The following is a 23,272-nucleotide window of genomic DNA, read 5'->3' as shown; positions in this document are numbered from 1 at the left end:
TGTGGCCTCCACTATATTGGGGAAACAGGCCGCCTACTTGCGGAACGGTTCAGAGAACACCTCTGGGAGACCCGGACCCACTAACCCAACCGCCCCGTGGCTCAACACTTCAACTCCCCCTCCCACTCCACCAAGGACATGCAGGTCCTTGGACTCCTCCATCGCCAGACCATAGCAACACGACGGTTGGAGGAAGAGCGCCTCATCTTCCGCCTAGGAACCCTCCAACCACAAGGGATGAACTCAGATTTCTCCAGTTTCCTCATTCCCCTCCCCCCACCTTGTCTCAGTCAAATCCCTCGAACTCAGCACCGCCTTCCTAACCTGCAATCTTCTTCCTGACCTCTCCGCCCACACCCCACTCTGGCCTATCACCCTCACCTTGACCTCCTTCCACCTATCACATTTCCAACGCCCCTCCCCCAAGTCCCTCCTCCCTACCTTTTATCTTAGCCTGCTGGGCACACTTTCCTCATTCCTGAAGGGCTTATGCCCGAAACGTCGATTCTCCTGTTCCTTGGATGCTGCCTGACCTGCTGCGCTTTTCCAGCAACACATTTTCAGCTCTGATCTCCAGTACCAGCAGTCCTCACTCTCTCCTCTTACATGGATTTTGCCAGCACTAGTGGGTTTGAGCTGCAGGTAGAGACTGAGTAGTCTAGGGCTTTTCCCCTGGATGATTGGAGACTGATGGGAGACCTTATAGAGGTTTATAAAATCATGAGGGGCATGGATAGGATGAATGGTAAAGGTCTTTTTCCCAGGATAGGGGAGTCCAAAACAAGAGGGCATAGGTTTAAGGTGAGAGGGAAAAGATTTAAAATGAGCCTGATGAGTAACCTTTACATGCAAAGGGAATGAGCTGCCAGAGATGGTGGCAGAGTGGGCACAATTACAACATTTAAAAAACATTTGTATGTGTACATAAATAAGATGGGTTTAGAGGAATATGGGCCAAATGCTGGCCCATGCTGGGACTAGATCAGTTAAGCATATCTGGTCAGCACGGATGAGTTGGACTGAATGATCTGTTTCCATGCTTTATATTTCTATAACTCTATGACTCTATAAGAAAAATGTGGGCTATCTGATATTGTTTAACTAAGATAGGGAAAGGGATACCTTCAGATCATTCTCTTTGTTCAGGTAATATACGTTAGTTGTACATTAAGTAATAAAGACACCTTGTGTTCCAACCTCATTTTGATTTAGCTCCCTCTCTATGTCTTCCTCACCTTTCATGATTTACATTGCCCTTAATGGGCTTTGTACATAAAATAATTCAATTGGAAAACACTGGTGATTTACTGATGGTGGTTAATGAATAAAAACCATGGTGATTTGAGATTGGGGCGCATCAGTTGTGTGTAAGAGCACTTTTGAAAAAAAAGACATCCTAAGAGACACCTCTGTCACTGCATATCTTTGAAAGATGGAAATGTATACTGGGACAATTCCCACACCAATTCACTTTTGGCCATTCTCTTGTATGGCTGCAAAGTTAGCGACTGTTGACTGGCTAAAAGCATAGACTGTCATTGCTGCTCCTGAACATTACTTAAATTTTTATGCTATTGTTTTAATACTGAGTTAATAATTTTACTGAAACAGTTGAAGGAAAGAGATGAGTTAAAGGTGAATTGAAATTCAGCTCTGGAATTCAGTGAGAAGGCAAGTTCTTCCTGGTGTACTGGATAATATTTGTCCCTCAACTAGTATTACTAAAACATAGATTATCTGCTCATTATCACATCACTTGGCTGCATTCACTGAGTGAAAACTGACTGCAACATTTACTGCATTACAACAGTGACTATGGGCTGCTGCCTCTCAGTGCCAGGGACCTGGGTTTGATTTCAACCTTAGGCGACTGTCTGTGTCTTTGAATAGGGAAATGTGATTTAGACCCATGTCCTGACTCTTGAAACCTCTGCCTGTCCTCTACCCAGACTTGCCATATTTTTATTTACTTGAAGATGTGGTTTGACATTGTTCAGGTTTTCCAACTCCCAACCCAATGTCAAAGGATTGTAGGTGACAAGGTGGGCTCATCAGACATCCTGTCTCGGTTCACTGCCGTGTCAGTCCAGCTCTCGCCCAACTCATTGCTTTCTTGTCCTCTCATGCCCTCCATACACTATGTTCTCTATATCCTTCCAAACCCAATACTCTGTAATACTCCCAATGCAGTCTCCATAACACTGTCTCAGTTGGTACAGTCCCCAGGAACCATGTAACATCAATGAGAATTCTTTGAACCAGGTTTAACAATGCACCCTCTAATAATTAAGTATAGCTGTCACTGAAAATCATAATAATTAGAGCTATAAAAACCTACAGCACAGAAAAAGGCCCATTGACCCATGTGTTCAGACCAGTCAAAAACAACCACCTAACTATTCTAATTTCATTTTCCAGCTCTTGGCCCATACCCTTCCATGCCTTGACAGCACAAGTGCACTTCTAAATGCAACTGAAATGTTATGAGGATTTCTGCCTCAAATACTGTTACAGGCAGCAAGTTCCAGATACCCACCAGAAAAAGTTTTTCTTCACATCTCCTCTAAACATTCTGCCCTTACCTATGGTCATTAATCCCTCCATTATGGGCGGCACGGCGACTCAGTGGTTAGCACTGCTGCCTCTCAGTGCCAGGGACCTGGGTTTGATTTCAACCTTAGGCGACTGTCTGTGTAGAGTTTGCACATTCCCCCTGTGTTTGCGTGAGAGTCTGTCTCCGAGTGTTCCAGTTTCCTCCCACAGTCCAAAGATGTGCAGATTAGGTGTATTAGCCATGGAAAATGCAGGGTTACAGGGATAGGGTAGGGGAATGGGTCTGGGTGGGATGGTCTTCAGAGGGTCAGTGTGGACTTGGTGGGCCAAATAGTCTGTTTCCATTGTTGTAATTCAATGATTCAAAGTGGAATGTTTCTTTCTGTCTACTCTATCTGTGCCCCTCAATTTTGTACATCTCAATCATGACCTCTCTTAATTTCCTCTGCACTAAGGAAAATAACCCTAATCTGTCAAATCTCTTCTTAACTAAAACTCTTCAGCCCAGGCAACATTCTGATAAATCCCTTGTGCACCCCTCCAGTGCTATTATATCCCTTCTATAATTTGGATCCCAGAAGTACACACAACACTCCAGCTGTAGCCTAACCAACATTGTATATAATTTCAGCATAACCTCTCTGCTCTTAATGCCTCGGCTAATAAAGGCAAGTGTACCATTTGCCCTCTTAACCACCTGTCCTGTACCTTCGGGGGCCAGTATACATGCTCTCAAGGTCCCTCGGATGCTCTGTACTTCCCAGGACCCTATATCCATTATGTATTCTCTTGCATTTGGACAGGACAAACAAGGCATCACTTTACGTTTATCCAGACTGAAATAAATTTGCCATCAATTAGCCCATCTGACCTACATATCTATATCCTCTTGTAGACTAAGGCTATTTTCCTCATTCTTAGTACTCAACCAATTTTTGTAACATGTGCGAACTTACTGATCAGCCCTCGTACACTGAAGTCTAAATCATTTATGTAACCCACAATCAGGAAGGGCCCCACCAATAACCCTTGTGGGACCCCACTGGATACAATTTCAGTCAGGGAGAGACGCTGGAACTATCCCTCTGCTTCCTGCTACTGAGCAAATTGTGGATTAAATTTGCCAATTTCCTTGGATCCCATGGGCTCTTCCTTTTGATATCGATCTCACATGTAGGATTGTCTCAAAAGGTTTGCTGAAGTCCAAATATACTACATCAAAAGTATTGCCCTCATCTACACACCTTGTCACCTCTGCGAAACATTCCATCAAGTTCCTCAAACATGACCTTCCCTTAACAAAGCCAATTTAACTTTATTCTTGATTTAATCCCTGCCTCTCCAAATGCAGATTAATTCTGTCCCTCAGAATTGTCCCAATAGATTATCCATCAATAAGGTTACACTGACAGGCCACATTTCCTGATTTATCCCTTGCTCCCTCTTGAGTAATGGTATCAGACTGGCTGTCTTCCAGTCCTCCAGCATGTCTCCTGTAGCCAGAGTGCAATTGGGAAATTTTTGCAAGTGCCTCTGCTATTTCCTTCCTTGTCTCCCACAATCTGTGATAAATTTCCTTTGGCCCTGGCCATATCTATTTTTAAGCTCGCCAGACTACTCAGAACCTCCTCTCTATTTATGGTAATTCTTTTAATTGCATCACAGACCTTCTCCCTGATTTCCACACCCATATCATCCCTCTCATTAGTGAACACCGACACAAAGTATTTATTTGGAACTCTACTTACATCCTCTGGCTCCATGCTCAAATTACCACTATAGTCCTCAATGGGCCCTATTCTTCCGCTCATTATTTTTTAACCTCAATGTGCTGTTAAAACAACCTCAATTTTTCTTTTGTTTTATCTGTCAGCATCTTTTTGTGTAACCTTTTAACTCTCTTAATCTTTTCAAGTTCCCTCTTGCACATTAGTCCTGTAGGGTGTCTGCTGTTTACAGCTGTCGACATTTATCATAAGCCTCACTTCTCTTCCTCTTTATCCAATGATGTATATCCTTTGTTATCTAGAGTTGACACGATTTGAAGATCTCTTTCTCTTTATTGGACCCTTTTAGCCAAATACTCTCCATTTTTTCCATCTTGAACACATTCCACTGTTCTGAGACTGATTTATCTGAAAGTATCTGCCCCAGTCCACTCTGACCAAAACATATCTGATTTTATTAAAATCAGCCTTCCAACAGTTTAGAACTTTGATTTCAGGCCCATTCTTATCCTCTTCCAAGTAAAATAATTTAGACCCAATTTAAACAAAAGTAAATCTCATCAACTAATCATTGTTATAAATGGAAACATTTAATCAGTAATTACATCAAAGACATGTAATCCATTAAAAACTTCTTAAAACTGTCAGTCATGCTGTGAATATAACCTCAATGACACAAATTGTCTTCTAGCTGCTGAAATACAGCCAAGCATAAAAAGTGTAGGGTCATTCTTAAGGAGGGAAATAAGGAAGGCAGAGAGGGAAATGAGAGAACCTTGGCAGATAAGATTAAGGATAATGCAAAGACATTCTACAAGTAAATTAAGAGCGAAAGAGCAAATAGAAAGAGAATAAGACTCCTTAAAAGATCATGTTTAATCACAGGAGATGAGTGAGAGACTAAATGAATATTTTGCATTAGTTTTTGCTGTAGACAAATAAATGGAGGTGAGAGAACTTGGGGAAACAAATACAGATGTCTTGAAAACAGTTCTCATTACAAAAGAGGAAGTGCTGGAAGCCTTAGAAAACATAAAGGTGGTTAAATCTCTGGGACCTGATCAAGTTTATCCCAGGATGTTGCGGGAAATTAGGGAAGAAATTGTGGGACCCCTCACAGAAATATATGTATCATCTATAACCATGGATGAGGTGCTAGAGGACTGGAGGGTGGCTAATGTTTTGCCTTTGTTTAAGAAAGGCTGTAAGGAGACACCTAGGAACTATAGATCTATGAGCTTGACATCAGTCTTGGGTAAGTTGTTGGAGGTGATTCTGACTGATAGGATTTACGTGCATTTGGAGAGGCAAGGACTAATTAGGGAAAGTGAGCATGGCTTTGTGCAAGAGAAAGAGTTTATTTCAAACTTGATTTGAGTTTTTTGAGGAAGTAACCAAAAGGATTGAGACAGAGCAATAGATCCATGATTCCATTTGGTAGACTAATTAGTAAAGTCAGACCACATGGGATTCAGGGTGAACTTGCCAATTGGATACAAAATTGGCTTTATGGTAGGAGACAGAGAGTGGTGATGGTGGGTTGTTTTTCAGACTGGAGGCCTGTGACAAGCGTTGTCCCACAAATGTCAGCACTGAGCCCACTGTTGTTCGTCATGAGCATATCAGAGACATGGAGAAAGTGAGGACTGCAGATGCTGGGTATCAGAGCTGAAAATGTGTTGCTGGAAAAGCGCAGCAGGTCAGGCAGCATCCAAGGAAAAGGAGAATCGACGTTTCGGGCATAAGCCCTTCCATATCAGAGACATGGTTAGTAAGTTTGCGGATGACACCAAAATTGTTAGTATAGTGGACAGTGAAGAAGCTTACCTAAGATTATGAAGAGATCTTGATCAACTGGTTCAATGGACTGAGGCATGGCACATAGAGTTTAATTTGGACAAATGTAAGGGTATTGCATTTCAGTAAAGCCAACAAGGACAGGACTTGTACAGTTAATGCCAGGGCCCTGAGTAGTGTTGTAGAACAAAGACTAAGAGTTTAGGTGCACACTTCTTTGAAAATTGCATCACAGGCAGACAGAGTGGTTAAGAAGGCATTTATTGTGCTTACATTCATTGAGTATAGGAGTTAGGATGCCCATGACTCCCTGGTCAGGTCCATGTCTCCCATCTACACACCCTCCCCTCCTGGCACCTTCCCCTGCCATCGCACAAATGCAAAAATTGTGCCCACACCTCCTGCCTCACCTCCATCCAAGGCCCCAAAGGATCCTTCCACATCCATCAGAGATTCACCTGTACTTCTACACTTCACCTGTCATCTACTGCATCCAATATATCCGATGTGGTCTCCTATACACTGGGGAGACAGGACGCCAACTTGCGGATAGTTTCAGAGAACATCTCTGGGACACCCGCACTAACTGACACCACTACCCCTTGTCTGAACACTTCAACTCCTCTTTCCACTCCTCCAAGGACATGCAGGTCCTGGGCCTCCTCCATCACCAAACCCTAACCACCCGAGGAAGAACGCCTCATCTTCAGCCCAGGGACCCTCTAAACACACGGGACCAATGTGGATATCACCAGTTTCACCATTTCCCCTCGCCCCACCTTATCCTAGTCCCCAACTTCTAACTCAGTACTGCGCTCTTGAACGGTCCTACCTGTCTATCTTCCTTCACACCCATCTGTTCCACCCTCCTCTCCAACCCATCACTTTCAGCCCCACCTTTAGCTACTTCTCACTTTCCCAGCAACCCTCCTCCCAGCCCAACCCCTTCCATTTATCTATGAGCATCCCTTGGCCCACAAGCCACATTCCTGATGAAGAGCTTATGCCCGAAATGTAAATTCTCCTGCTCCTCAGATGCTGCCTGACTGGCTGTGCTTTTCCAGCACCACACTTTTTGACTCTGATCTCCAGCATCTGCAATCCTCACTTTCCCCTAGTTAGGACGACATGTTCAGGTCATACAGGATGAGGTCTCTTCTGGAATACTGTGTCCAGCTCTGGTCACCCTGTTATAGGAAGGATGTTATTAAATTGGAGAGGGTTCAGAAAAAATATACCAGGATGTCTCTCGGAGTGGAGGGTTTGAGTTATTAACAGAGGCTGGATAGGCTGGGACTTCTTTCACTGGAGAGTAGGAGGTTGAGGTTTATAAAATCATGAGGGGCATAGATAAAGTGAATGCCAAAGGTCTTTTCCCTAGGAAAGGGGAAATTCAAAACGAGGGGGCATATTTTTCAGGTGAGAGGCGAACGTTTTAAAAAGGGCATGAGGGGCAATGGTTTATGTGTAGAATGAACTACCAGAGGAAGTGGTAGATGCAGATACAGTTACAACATTTAAAAGACATTTGGATAAATACATGAATAGGAAAACTTTGGAGGAATAGGGGCTAAATGCAGGCAAGTGGGACCAGTTAGTTTGGGAACTTTGTTGACGTGGACTAGTTGAACTGAATGGTTTGTTTCCATGCTGTATGATTCTGACTCAAATTTACTAAACTGTTTTTTTGTAAACAAATTTACAAGTGCAAGCAATGAAAATCTATTGGAACTGCAAAAATAGATGTTTAAGTGAATTAACGGGTTTCCATAGGAATCAGTGTTGGAATGTAACCTGGAGTTAGGTACTTTTGAATATTTTTTCTTCCCTTATTAAACCAATGTACAAATTGAAATATTATTTATGTGTAGTATTGTACACTCCTGACTCAAAAAATCGGCAAAGTAAAATAAATTATTACATGTAAAAAAGAAATTGTATTATTAGTACATTAGAAACTTTTGCAGCAGACAAAAGACATGAACATTTTGGAAGTTGAAATGCTGCACGTTCCTAAATATATAAGATAAATAACCATTAAAATAAAGTAAATTTAGTTACAAAAACACAGTAAATATAAAATAAAAGTTTGAAAAATTACACTCGTCTAATTTTAGCTTGACCAAGTTCCATCTAGTTGCAGAAATTGACTGGCAACAGTTGAAATCCCAAGATAAGAACAAAACGCTGTGAATGGGAAATGGGCAAAGAGGAACTGAGGACAAGGACAGGTGTGGAAACAAGGTTGAAATCCAAGCTGAGGGCAAGCTCACGCCCAAGGCTGGAACAAGGATGGCAGAAAGGTTAGAGAAAGGCAGCAATAGGTTAAAAACAACATCAGATGGTCCATGCATGTTGATGCATTGACTCCCAGTTTTGGAAGGAGCAAATCTAAAGGCAAGTCTGAAAATAAGGGTAGGAAGTCAGGAAGAAAAGCAGCTAAAGTCCCTCGTGGTAACAATGGAATCTCGAAACAATAAAAGTAAGATTCAGGGATGGAAATGGATGCTGGCCGGGGGTCTTTTCAGGCTACAAAACAGGAAACTTGTGGTGGATGAATTAAACTGCAACACTCATTGTTAAATGCATATATATTGACATTATTTCACTTTAACATTGTAAATAAAGTCGTATGAAGTGTGTCATCATTAAAGAGGGAGTTACTGTATATTGATATATTATAACATACAACATGTTCTTTTGTTCAGCCAACAGAAATATAATACATTCTCTCATATGATCTCCATTCTTCATATTCATTGTCTATATCTATTTAAACTGAAATTTATAACTTTTTAATTGATCTGACCACGTTGGCAGTCATTTATGTTGCCATCAATTGCCTTTTGTCACCTCAGTATTATCACTCGATCTCACCCCTATCTTTGATCATCTGCTACTGAAACCCTCATTCATGCCTTCATTACCTCCACATTCAACTATTCTGACACACTCCAATTGGTCTGTCATATTTTAGCTTTTGAGGACAAGCAAAACCATGCTGTTGACAGGACGTCCTTTTGCCCTCTCACCCCGTGCTTTCTAACTTACATTGGCTTCCAGCTAAATTATATCTTGATTTTAAAATTCTCATCCTTGTTTTCAAATTCCTCTGTGGCTTCACCCATCACAAACTCTGTAATCTCCTCCAATTCCAGTAGCCACCTAGATGACTGTGCTCCTCTAATTGTGTCCTCTTGTGCATTCAGAATTACATACATTTCATTAATGGCTGTGTCTTGAATAGTCTAGTCTAGACCCCCAACCTTACTTCTGTAACTCATTTCCCCATTTAAGAGGTTTCCTAAGACCTACCTGATTAACCAAGTTTTACACATCCAACCTAACATCACTTTGTGGTTTTGTGTCATATTTTGTTTTATAATGCACCTGTGAGCACCTTGGGACATTTCATTTGATAAAGGTGCTCTACAAATATAAGTTCTTGTTCTTGTTGAATCTCAGTAATCAGTAAATAATGAACAAGGTGATTGCTGAGAGCACAGTGATAAGAATGAAAATTCGGCAACATGTGGAGTATTATTAAAGTAAGTTAACAGAACCTCTATTGCTCTTCTCACTTGGTTTACAACAATTTCAGATTTATGAAAATATCCGGAAACCAGATGACATTTCATGGACCCATGTATCCATTTGTTTGACTCAAGGGGGTGGAATCCGTGCATCCATTGACGAGAAAGCTAATAATGGTATGTTGGACAGCTAATACTTCTACAAATACTTCTGAGTATCTCTTTCCCTGATAACCTGTACCCCATTTCATTAGGATCTATCTCAACTAGAAATAGCCCAAACTGAACCACTCATGAAGTGTTAATAAATTTAAAGCATTGAAGAATGTTTGGCTAATTTAAGGACATTATTAAGGTTTGAGATTTAGGAGTTGTTGGGCATTTAGCAAGAAAAAAATCTATCAGGCACCTGTAACAATGGAGGAGATAATTGTTGTGAATCAAGGAGAAAGTAAGGCCAAGAATGTTTTTTTTTTCCAATTCATACGTATTGCTTTTTGGACCAGCATTTATTGCCCATTTACTGTTGTTCTTGAGAACAGGGTGGTGAGCTGCTCTTTCAACTATTGCAGTCTATTTGCTATAGGTAACCCCACAACACTTTTTGGATGAAGTTCCAGGATTTTGACCAAGCAACACTGAAGGAATAGCAATATAGTTCCAAGTCAAAATGGTGAGTGGCTTGGAGAGGAACTTGCATGTGGTGGTGTCCCTATGTATCTGCTATCCTTATCCTTCTAGATATCAGTGGTTATAGTTTTGGAAGGTGCTGCCAGGGAACCCTGGTGAATGTCTACAATGCATTTTATAGCTGGTACCTACCACTGCTACTGAGCATTGGTCATGGAGAAAGTGGATGTCCTAGATGGTGTCAAGTTTCTTTTGTGCTGTTGGAGCTACACTTATCCAGGTAAGCGGGAGTATTCCATCACACTCCTGACTTTTGCCCTGCTAATGGTGGGAAGTCTTTGAGATAAGGAGGAGAATTACTTGCTGTTGTATTCCTATCGCCTGACCTGCTGTGCTAGCCATGATATTTATATGGCTAAACTAGTCCTTCTCTTTGCTCAATTCTAATTCAGGATGTTGAAAGTTGGGGTTTCAGTGGCGAGAACACCATTGAATGTGAAGAGGTTATCATTTGATTCTCTCATTTTGGAGATGATCATTGCCTGGCATTTGTGTGGGGAGAAAGTCACTTGTTACTTGTCAACTCAAGCCTATTATCCAAGTCTTGATGCTTTCGAGCAGGGAATTGTATCTAAGGGTCTGTGAGTGGTGCTGAACATTGTGCAATCATCATCGAATATTCCCACTTCTGACCTAATGATGGAGAGAAGATTATTGGTTAAAGTAGCTGAAGATGTTTGGGTCAGGACACTACAAGAAGATCGCTACAGAGGTGTCCTGGATTTGAGAAAACTGACCTCCAGCTACCACAACCACATCCAATTTCCTTTGTGCCAGATCTGACTCTAACCAGTGGTACATTTTGCCTCGATATCCATTGATTTTAGTTTTGCTATGGTTTCTTGACATCACACTTGGTCAAATATGGCCTTGATGTCAAGGGCAGTCACTCACCTCACCTCTGGAATTCACCTCTTTTATCCATGTTTGAACCCAGCCTGTAGTGAGGTCAGGAATTGAGTGACCCTGGCAGAATCCAAACTGGGCATCACTGAGCAGGTTATTGCTAAACAGGTGCTGTTTGATAGGACTGTTGGTGACACCTTCATTCACTTTACTGATGATAGAGAATAAGATATTGAGCAGTAATTGGCAAGATTTGTCCTGCTTTTTTTGCCTACGGGACATACTTTGGCAATTTTCCATAATGTTTGCTAGATGCCAATGTTGTAGATTTAATGGAACAGCTTGGCTAAGGGTTCATCAAGCTCCGGAGCACAAGTCTTCAGACTACTACTGGAATACTTTAAGAGCCTACAGCCTTTGCAGTATCCAATGCCTCCAGCCATTTATTGATATAATGTAGAGTGAATCAAATTGACTAAAGCCGGGCATCTGTAATGCTGAGGACCACTTTAGGAGGCCAAGGTGGACAACCCACTCAGCATTTCTGGCTGAAGATTGTTGCAAATGCTTCAGCCTATTCTTTTGCACTGATGTGCTGAGCACCCCTGTTATTGAGCATGCAGATATTTATGGATCCATCTCCTCAAGTGAGTTGTCCACCATCTTTCTTTACAGCTAAAGAATAAGTAATAGTGGAACCACTAAGATTAGAAACCTGACAGTTTGTTTGGATTTCAGAGACATGATTCTGTGCAACTGCATTGGTTAAAACTGGCCTTTAAGAGGCACGCGGGACATCAAAGTGCTCAGTTATTGCAACTTGTGGGAATTGGAGGTTGGACTTGAAACCATTTTCTGATACTGCAATTTTGTATTACCGTATTACAAAATTATAACTTTCATAATGAGTAATAGCATAGATTAAATTTATTTTGAAATCCCAGAGGTTTACTTACAGACAAATTGCTTGCTAACTGCAAGTTGTCAAAGCATATACACATCCTAAAATGTAGCAAGCCTGAATTCCTCATAGTCACTGGTCATGTAGTTTCATTCTGGTCCTTAGCTTATTAACATTCTCAGGTCTTAGAGCAGTAAAACATATGTGAGGCAAAAAGACAGAGTTCAACCTTGCCTTTTTTTTGGCTAATTGTAAGTTGAATCAAGTTAGACTCTATGACTCACTACTTCCTACAAAATCTTTCCTCATTCACTGTCACTCCTTAATACAAACATTACTAACCCTGCATATCCTTAGTACTGCCTACTCACGTGCTGAGGCATCTCCCCACCTGCATCAAAAGTAACAGCTATGCCACCCATTTCCATCTCCCATTGTACCTGAATCTCCTTTCAGGAGCAAAATAATCCCCACTAGGGCAGAAAGAATGAAGACAGATGATGGGCTCCCTAATGTGGATAGCATCCTGTTTCTGAGTGCCCCAAGTGGTGAATTGACCATGTCCAAGCTCTTTGACTGGTATCAAAGGGTGCCATGGACTTATTGTGCCAAGATACCCTGACTGAAGGCTATCCCCCCCTTTACTTAACTGAGGCCTGCTGACAACTGTGACAAGTTTTGTGGTTTTGTGTCTGTGCTGAATGGCACTGCAATACAACAATAATGACAGCCTGGTATCTCTGAGGGGTCAAAGCACAGAAAAGGAAAGGAAATGGGATGAGAATCCAGATAGGCCCAGAGCGAGTGAGCTCTCTGACAGCAAACGAAAAGTCTAGAGATACAGCCTAGTCCCGCCCATGGGCTGGACATATCCCCAAATGCATAGTATCCTTATAACTGGTGAGGCCAGAGATACAACATTGGAATTGCAGAAATGTACTGTGAGTCAATTATAGATTTCATGAAGATTCATAGAAGCTGATACATATTAGATGCCAATGTTAGTGGACATAGGCATATGGGGTCCATTCCTATGGAGCATGGTCTGAAATATTGGTGTGCAGTATTGAACATGGAAGTTGTTGGAGTTAGTAGCAACTTGAATCCACCAGCTTTCCATGTCTTGAATTCTTGATGCCTAGCTTATGTGAAGAGTTTGGTTAAAAAAGGAAGCAAAATATTAATGAGGTGACTTGAATAATTAATGAGCCATTTAACAAACAATAATCCGACTTAATTAGTAACTCGCCCCAGCAAAGTGCAAAGCACATCTTGCTGCTTGGCTAGACTCTTCCAGATGGAGCAAGCTGATCCTGATGTCGAGATGAGCTTCATCGGACTTCTTGTCTAAACCAGCCGAAAATCTCACCATAGCCCATACTGTTCAGACCCCTGTAAGATTCCACTCTGAATATCACCCAAAATCCTGTGAATCTCCCTGGCTGTGGTAAACTAGGATTAATCTGCAAACATGTTTGTATAGTCATTGTTCCAATTCAAGGTCATGAATATCATACATTATAATGAATTAATCAGCATTAGAGTCATTTAGAGCTGTACAGCTTGGAAACAAACTCTTCCGTCCAACTCATCCATGCTGACCTGATGTCCAAAATTTAATCTTGGCCAATATCCCTCGAAACTCTTCTTATTCATATACCATCCAGGTGCCTTTAAATGTTGTAATTGTACCACTTCCTCTGGCACCTTAAACCTATACCCTCTAGTTTGGACTCTAACACCCTGGGGAAAAGGCCTAGTCTATTCATAATATCATGCCCTCATGATTTTATAAACCTCCATAAAGTCACCCCTCTACCTCTGATGCACCAGAGAAAATAGCCTCAGCCTATTCAGCCTTTACCTATAACTCAAATCCTCCAACGCTGGCAACATTCTTGTAAAGCTTTTCTGAACGCTTTCAAGTTTCACAACATCCTTCCTGTATTAGTGAGACTAGAATTGCATGCAGTATTGTAAAAGTGGCCTAATCAACATCTTGTACAGTTGCAACATGACATCCCCACTCAATGTACTGACCAATAAAAACATACTAAATGCCTTCTTCACTATCCTGTCTATCTGTGAATCCATTTGCAAGGAACCATGAACCTGCAGTCCTTGTTCAGCAATACTCCCCAGAACCTTACCATTAAGTGTATAAGTCCTGCCCTGACTTCTGCACAAAGTCGCAAGTCACCCAGAAACACAGGATAAATAGAAACTAAACTAAACTTCAAATAAATACTACAGAGTAGAGTTTTTACATTGAATGCAATTGTTGATCTGGCTACAAATCTTGTAGCAGAAGTTCTGCTAGTTTTGACATTGTATAGATGTAAAATCATATGAAAGCTGTACCATGATCTGATGTAGTTAGTCAGCATTTGGATAGACTGTGGTTGGGATGAAGAGAGATGCTTGTGGGGGACAGTGGCAGGGTGAGCATGGTAGGGGGCTGATTAGAGGGTGGACATTGTGGAAGAGGTTGAGCATCATGGGGATGTGGAAGAGAGTGGCATCGTAGGGGAAGATGGGCGGAGTGAAGTGACGGACAGTGAGCATCGTAAGGGGGGATGTTGTGCACATTATCAGGGGATTGTGGGCATTTTTCGATGTGGACATGTGTGAAAATATTGTCAGTAGTTGGATAAAGAAGCTTTTTTTAGACTTTACTACGCAGCTCACACTGTCAATCATTGAGCTCCACCTGAGTTTAAGAAGACGAGTAGGATGGAGAATTGTAATCATTTTCTTTGAAGAACTGAATGACGGGCTAAATAAAGGGATGCAATAGATTGTATATCATGTGAACATTCATATAAAATCAATGAGTTGCTTAAAAGGCTTGAGATGTTTTACTTTATTATAATCTGTGCAAAAAAGTTATAAATTAAGTTATTAGAAAATTCAAATTCTATACAAGAGGAAATGTTGTGATTAGGATAGAACCTTGCTCGATAGATGGGCATATTATTAAATCTGTAATCTAGAGACCCAGGCTATTGCCCTGAGTTCATGGTTTCAAATCCTGCCAGAACAGCTAGTGGAATTGAAATTTAATTCATAAATGTGAAATATAAAAGCTGACCATGAAATTTGAAAATAAGTGCTGATCATTTGTTTGAAAATACATTTGTATTTTTAATGGAAGGAAATCTGCCATCCTTACCTGGTTTGGCCCAAATTTGACTCCGGTAATGTTGACTAAAATGATCCATTCTTACCAAATAACTTAATGAGTTGGTCTTTCCTCTTACTTACAGGAACAATACGAGTAGAAAATGTTTTAGCAGTTTTACCATTTGGAGGTACTATAGATCTGCTCAAAGTTCGGGGTTCAACATTAAGAGCAGTTTTTGAGCATTCTGTCAGAAGATATGGACAGAACACAGGGGAGTTTCTGCAGGTGTCAGGTAAGGCTGAGTTGATATACACAATCTTCTTTGAGATCCTCTCCAGCCGGCAGTTTGTAGTGTCGATAATAGCCATGATGTGGAGGTGCCAGTATTGGACTGGGAAAGTCAAAGATCACATGATGCCAGGTTACAGTCCAACAGGTTTATTTGCGCCTGATGAAGGAGCATCGCTCCAAAAGGTTGTGACTTCAAATAAACCTAATGGACTATAACCTGGTGACATGTGATTTTTGATTTTGTCCACCCCAGTCCAGCACCGACATCTCCACATCACAGTAAGGCTGAATACACCCATTTCTTACAAACTAACTGTTGCTGAAATACAAAAATGGATGTCTTTGAGAGTGATAAAATACTTCAGGAATCATTGATACCACTTGTGCAATGTTGCTGATTAAGACTGTTAAACAGTTATTCTGCACAGTTGGGGTTCAAGAATATACAAGTTTATAACTGCAACAAATTTTACCACAGTTTAAATCATAGCTTCCTCAATGAATGACTTACTTCCCTTTAAACATTACTATTTGCCCATGATAATTTATATTCCCATCAGAAGAAAAAACATGTTTGCATGTTTCATTTACACCTCAGATCTTTTTAATATACAAATTGAGATCCTAAAATGACATAGACCCCCGTTACCATTCTGGTGATAGTTGAATCCTGAAGATATGCCATTTGGAGAGGTAATTGCATTACTGAAGAAGTAATATGTGAGATAGTGAGGACTGCAGATGATGGAGAATTAGAGTAGGTAGAGTTGGCACTGGAAAAAGCACAGCAGGTCAGGCAGCATCTGAAGAGCAGGAGAGTAAACATTTCCAGCAGGACCCTTCATCAGGAGCAGCGGTACCTTCATTGGACTTTGATAGCAGTACAGTACTGTGACAGAGGTCACTAATTATTGGAACTGGTTCCCTATTTGAACAAGAATCCTTGTGAAAAAGGTGAATAGGACAGTCACAAATCCTTTAAACCAGTCAATGCAGAAAGGGCGAAGGCAGGAATTCAAGTGGAAAAGATCGTCTAAATAATAATCCCAAAACAAACAAAAGAGAAGAGATTAGCGTTACAACAAACCTTGTTCCAAAATTATGTTGAAGAAGCTGCTACAGTTAGTTTATCCTTTTTGGAACAAAGGAGACTGAGTGAGATTTAATAGAAGTTTACAAGACTATGGCAGATTCGGATATGGACTGCAAAAAATGGCCTTCCCATTAGCTGAGATTAAGAGTCACAGATTTTAAGATTCTGGGCAAGAGATATAGGAGGATTTCCTTTTAGTTTCTACTTTGAAAATGGTGAAGACCTGGAACTCTGTCCCTACAGAGAGATGGACATGAAGAGACCAATTCTATTGGGTAGGCATTAAAAGAAATAAACTTGCAAGGGTTTGAATATAAAGCAGGGGAATGGAGCTGACTGAGTTGCTCTACAGAGACCCATGATGATCTTTGCCTGTGCTGTTATAACTCTATGACAGGAAATTGAGCTTTAGGGACTGTAGGTAAAGGAAATATTAAACAAGGAAAGTGAGTTAGCCTAGCAGAAAGAAAGAAAAACTTGCCAGCAAAAAAAAGACATACGTACAGAAGCTTTTATCATTTTTGCTTGATTGCATTCATTTTCTATTCTCCCTTATTTTAAAGGTCCTCCTTTAGTTACATTCTATGAACTACAATCCTCGGAATTATTGCTACTTCTAGCAACATGAGCCTTTTCCTTTAATCATGCACAATCCTAAACTGTTTTCGTAGCCACAGTTAACTGACCTACAGTCAGGCTATTAGAGTCAGCTGCAACCATTAGGTTGTAGCAGTCATCTGAAAGCAAAATGACTGGGAAGGTGGTGGCCTTGTGGTATTAACACTGGCCTATCACCCCAGAGATCTAGATAATGTCTGGGGTCCCAGGTTCAAATCCCACCACAGCAGATGGTGGAATTTGGATTCATGGTTTTCATTATATTCCATTGTTAAGAAAACCCATCTAGTTCACTAATGTCCTTTAGAGAAGGAAACTGCCATCCTTACCTGGTCTGGCCTACGTGTGACTCTAGACCCACAGCAATGTGGTTCACTCTTATCTGCCCTTTGGGCAATTATGGATGGGCTGTGGTCAGCGATGTCCTTATCCTGTGAATGAATAAAGGAAACAAATAGCTTATAAGGTTTACAGTCACGATAGGCAAAATGGTGAAGGGGCAGGAATAGCCAGTGAAAGTAGAATTATAAAATGGAAAAGCAACTAAGGATTTTCTGGGAATTATGCAGAGACCCTTCATAGCAGCTGTGAAGTAAGTCAGAAGTCACATGACACCAGGTTGTAGTCCAACTGGTTTATTTGAAAACAGTCACTTCACCTGACAAAGGAGCAATGTTCTGACAGCTTTGTGATTTAAAATAAACCTGGTGTTGTATGACTTTTCACCTTCTCCACCCCAGTCCAACACCAGCACTTTGATATCACAGCTGTGATGTGGTAAACAATATAAATGCAGAGATTGAACAAAGGCGTAGATGGTTTTAATAGGGGATTCTAACTCTCATACAGACTGGAATAAACAAACTAGCACCGGTGAGAAAGTTTAAGTAAGTCCTTGATAGATTTTGGTCACAATTTACAGTCACCAAGAGTGCATGCAAAATTAGATTTCCTAAAGAGTAATGAGCCAGATTTTGCTTACAGCAGTGTTTCTTGCCTGTTGCACAGCTAGGTTTAGTCCAAAAAGTATTGAGCCTGCAAACAGAAACAAATGTTTCTGCATCACTGAATAAAATTAGAGGGAATAGTGGTTAGGCAAAGAACAAGTAAGATTTTATCTAATAGTTATTATATTAGGTTAAATTCAACTTGGTGTTTGAAGTGGAGAAATGGAGAAATGCAAATCAGCTACTAAGCTTTGAGATTTAAGAAAGATTTAGGTAATGCATTGAGACAATGACTGTCCATATTAAACTGGACAAACTTATGGCACAGTATTATTCAAAAAAAAAGTGATCAGATCAATGCAACAGTGCCATTGTCAATGGAAGTTGGCAAATTCGGTATAATTACTTTACATTAATATTTGCAGTTGAGGAAGAGGCCAGCATGTTGAATATCCCAAGAAAACAAATATTGAATCAGGAACAGGGATTCTGTACACAAATAATTAAAATGTCATGATCATGTCCGGAAAATAACAAAAGTGTAATGGATGAAAGATCTAGAGGCCTGGAATGCAAGGGGATAGAAGTCATGCTTCACATATACAAAACCCTGGTTAAAAAAGACCAGGAGTACTCCTTGAGCAGTTCTGATCTATTGTTATTTGTCTGATCTCCCCATGCTCTTCTGGTGAATTATGTAATCTCCATTTAAACTACAATGTAAGTAAGAAAGCAGGAGAAAGGAGCCTGCAAAAGCCAACAAAGTCTCCAGTTTTCACTAATTGACTTGGCTGCTCAGGAACCCAGTTCCTCAGTGTCCAATGCCAACAATACACAAACTTCACTCATCAAGACTGATGTAAGTGTTTCGACTCTGGCATAGACAGTGATGGTGGCCTGAACGTAGTGGCACTTCATTTCAATCCGATGTAAAGACTCAAGAAGTTGGCAGACAGCCTGACATTTCATGTGGAACACCCCTTGACATATGTGAACTGGGATCATAAGACATGCATTTCACAGCAGTGAAGCAACTTCATCTTGCAGTCAATAGAAAAATGTCATTATTTAGGAAAAGTGAATAGAAGAGGAAGGCTTCAGAGGAAAGAGAGGAATCCAGGTGGGAGGGAGATAAAGTGAACAGCTTCAAGCAAATGCCCAATATGTGCCAGTATAGAACCAGAGGTTTACAGCAAGGAAACAGGTCCTTCAGCCCAACTTATCCATTCAATTAATGTAATTTCCATTTGCTTGTATTTGGTCAATATCCCTCCATACCTATCCCATCCATGTACTTGCCTCCACCACTACCTCTGCCAGCCTGTTCCAGGTACTCTCAACCCACTGTAAAATATTGCCCCTCTAGACCCTTTTGTACTGATGAGAAATATTCATTTAGGATTACGCCCATCCCTTGTGGCTCCAAACATAGACAATCTTGTTGATCTTTTAAAGAGTTGATTGTTTTTAAGCTTGCTGCCAAGAATAATAAAATTCATTTTCTTAGGAGTCCACATAGAATTTGACCTGAGTAGAAAGCCAGGACACAGGGTGGTCAGACTAGATGTTCTCTGCTCAGAGTGCCGCGTGCCACACTATGAGCCGCTCGAAGACTCCAAAATTTACAAAATTGTTGTCAACTCTTACATCGCTGACGGTGGAGATGGATTCACCATGTTGAAGAATGAAAAGCTGAAACATGACACCGGTAAACACGCATTTTCACATGATGTTCAAACCACCAGCCATTAATCACCAATCCACAATACACAAGTTTAATCTGTCCACACTTCTGATTGCCAGTGAGTTAGTTTGGTGAACAGGGCTGGCGCACATGGGCGTGCAGACAACTGATGCATTTGGAGAGCATGTAGCTTCAAGTGGTTGGTGATGGTGTCAGTGGTTTGGGACAGAGTTGGTGGAGGGAAACAAAAGTAGAAAGTAAGGGGAGTCCAACAACAAAGTCTGCATGGCTGGAGGGAACTGGTGGAATGGGAAGAGGTACAAATTGAAGTGGGAAATGGCATGGTTTGGGGGGAATGGGATGGGGAGATCAGCAAAGGGGGTTGCAGCATGGAAGGGGACTGTAGTATGGGAGGTATGGGATGACAGAGATAGAAACAGAAGAGAGGTTAGAGCAAGGGATAGAATGAGGATCTTTGGAGTGGAGATGAAAGCAATAGGATGAATATGGCTTAGAAGGAAGACACAAGAGCATGGAATGGCACTGGATGGATATTTAAAGAAGTAAAGTTGCAATAAGATTTATAATTTCATTGCAGATTTTATGGTCTCTGCCAATATATATATGAAATGTTATTTTAATAAGTGTTTATTTTGCTGTTCTAGGTGATACAGATATTTCAGTGATTTCAAACTACATCAAGCTAATGCAACGGGTTTATCCTGGAGTTGATGGAAGAATATCATTTATTGAAAACAGTGGCTCACAGTTATACATTAATATGAAAATTGGATTGCTTTCTGTCTCAATTTTTGCATTCTTATTCCATTTTTGATGATTATAATAAGTTAACTTGTTCAGTGAAATAACTAATTCCTTTCCTAAAGATGTTGTTTTGTTGTAATTTGCATTTGCCAGGAGATGTTAATCATACTTTCTATTTAAAATATTGATAAGTTGATTTTCAGACCAGCTGCTCACTGAAGAGATAACTGAGTTTCTAGCTGTAGCTGCACAGTGCAACCAACGAGTGATGCCTAACGCAGCATCAGTATATCCTAAAATGCTTTCCCATTGATAAAGTTCAGCCATGTTGTAATGTTGAAAACATGGCAGCTAGTTTGCACAGAGGGTCTCCCACAAACAGTAATGAGACAAATTACCAGAAAATATGTTTGTATTTCTTGTCTGAAGAATAAATATTTGGCAGGGCAACAAATTTCTCTAAGAGTCATCCATATCCATGGATGAGCCTCTGCTCAAGGTCCTGTTGTAAAGACAGCATCTCCCACAGTGAATCACTTCCTGCATTAGAACAATAGCCAGGCATTGTATCCAACATTCTGAAGTGGAATTTTACCCATAATGTCTGACTTGAGGGCTATTTCTGAATCATGGAAACAAGACTAATACTGTACTCATTATATGTACAGTCCTATAAACTGATAGCAGTACCTCAAATTGTGTATTTCCATATGAAATTATGGAATCTGGAGTTCTTAATTCATTTGTTGCACAAATCTATGAATGTTTATTTTGAAATCAGAACACTTTAATTTTAAGATAATTTTATGATGAAGGGTTTGATCGCCCATAGCTTTGCTCAAGAGATTGAAACTATGTAGTGCATTGGCTTAAGATTTGAGTTCTGATTGATTCGTGCACTGATCTAATTGAATTTTGAATAAAGATGTTTAATTGCTTAATATTGAGTGGTTGGGTTTCTTCAACTTTTAATGTTGCAAAGGAAATGCATTTTTAAGCTATTCAAAATGTATATAAATGACCATGTAAACATTGAGGGAAGTACATGGAATTTTCTCCTCATGGAATTTGGATGCTCATACTAGATAAAACTATAAGAAATTACTATCTGTTCCCGTGTATAGAAATAGGATTAGGAATTCTACATCCAATTCTAAGTGGGCAATACTCTATAAATTGCCCTGAGGCCAATGATTAGCCAATATTTGGGATAATTTATATCTTAAAATTCTAAAATGTCCTTGGACTCAGCATTCTTGTTGGCAATGTTCTAGGATAAGTTGGGAAGGAAATGCCTGTATGACAGTCAAGAATCATGAATTCAATGCACTTTCTAGTCAGTGCAGGAAAGCAGTGTGTCAGACAAGAATTGTGGTGAGACTATTGGAGACACAACGATCATGTGATGATAATTTAAGAAATTTATTCAACTCTTTAGGTAACATCCTGCAAACTAACGGCCAGCTCAACATTGATTCCAAACTATGAAGTTTCATGAATGAAACAGAAATTATTCTTGACAGTTCACAGCAATCCACGTTTCAACAGATATTGTATACTGAAAAGATTAATCTTCTCTGTTTCAAATCAGTGTTGTGTCACAGCAGCAAAACACTGGTATTGCCTTTTTATTCTAATCCATTCTCACCTGATGAGTCTGTGTTGGACACCACTTCTAAGAGATTTGAGGAGGGAGACTGATGGAACTGGCTTTGCATTAAAGGACACAATAGTAAGAGCCAGTTTCAAAGACATCTGTCCATGACTGACAAATGTAACCACCTCATTGTCCTTGTGAGAACCAAGTTCCATTCTCCATCTTAGAACGTGTTCCAATTTGTGGCACCAGTTCTCTAATTCTGAACTAATCTCATTTAACAATCTGTCAACTCAAAATTGCATATCTGACACCCAGTGAACCATCAGGAAAAGCAGCTATACTTGAAAATGAACTGTCAACTCTGTGACAGGACAACAACATGCATGCTAAATAGCTGAAGCAGAATGTGATAGAACTAAGCAATTCCACATCTAATGGATCAAATCAATGTTCTGCAGCTTTTTTGCATCCAGTCATGACTGGAGACAATTAAACAACTGATAGAAATGCAGGCTCCATGAGTATCACTCTCCTCAGTGACAAAGTTAAAAATCACACAACACCAGGTTATAGTCCAACAGGTTTAATTGGAAGCACTAGCTTTCGGAGAGCTGTTCCTTCATCAGGTGGTTGTATGGTTCATCAGGCACAACCACCTCATGAAGGAGCCGCGCTCCAATTAAACATGTTGGACTATAACTTGGTGTTGTGTGATTTTTAATTTTGTCCACCCCAGTCCACACCGGTGTCTCCAAATCATGACTCTCCTCAGTGACAGTTGTGCAATCAGATGACAAGGCTGAATTGTTTGGGACCCTCTCGACAACCAGAAGTGCCTTGACTCCAGGATCTGTACCTCTGTACCTCTGACTAAGCTAAAACACTGGTATCTACTTAACAAAGTTAAAATGGCCCACATGTATCCTGTGACAAAAGCCAAGGCAATTCCCACTTAGCTAAGCATTGTGCTATCAACTGATTTCCAATCACTGTGTTGTAAGGAGTCATCAATGGTATTGAAATGAAGAGGATTTTTTTTCCTCTGATGGTTGTGAGTCTTTCAAATTCCCTTCCACAGAGAGCAGTGGACACAGTTATTGAAT

At 40.5% G+C, this 23,272-nt stretch overlaps 1 protein-coding gene across 1 annotated transcript in view; it reads left to right on the top strand.

Annotated features, from left to right (window-relative positions):
* nt5e (5'-nucleotidase, ecto (CD73)) overlaps nt 1-21,510 on the top strand; it is an 83,064-nt gene extending 61,554 nt beyond the window's left edge. Inside the window, exons 6-9 of the mRNA XM_043696234.2 lie at nt 9,679-9,787; nt 15,314-15,463; nt 19,628-19,828; nt 20,470-21,510. Coding sequence (XP_043552169.2) covers nt 9,679-9,787; nt 15,314-15,463; nt 19,628-19,828; nt 20,470-20,639 — 630 coding nt within the window. The 3' untranslated portion in view covers nt 20,640-21,510. The remainder of the gene's footprint in view (nt 1-9,678; nt 9,788-15,313; nt 15,464-19,627; nt 19,829-20,469) is intronic.
* The last annotated feature ends 1,762 nt before the right edge of the window (nt 21,511-23,272 follow it).

This window comes from Chiloscyllium plagiosum, unplaced genomic scaffold (assembly GCF_037043375.1).
Source record: "Chiloscyllium plagiosum isolate Xiang-an unplaced genomic scaffold, Cpla_swu_hap1 HiC_scaffold_10, whole genome shotgun sequence".
NCBI lineage: Eukaryota > Metazoa > Chordata > Chondrichthyes > Orectolobiformes > Hemiscylliidae > Chiloscyllium > Chiloscyllium plagiosum.
The sequence above is the reverse complement of the archived record's forward strand: the minus strand, read 5'-3'. Positions and strand labels throughout refer to the sequence as shown.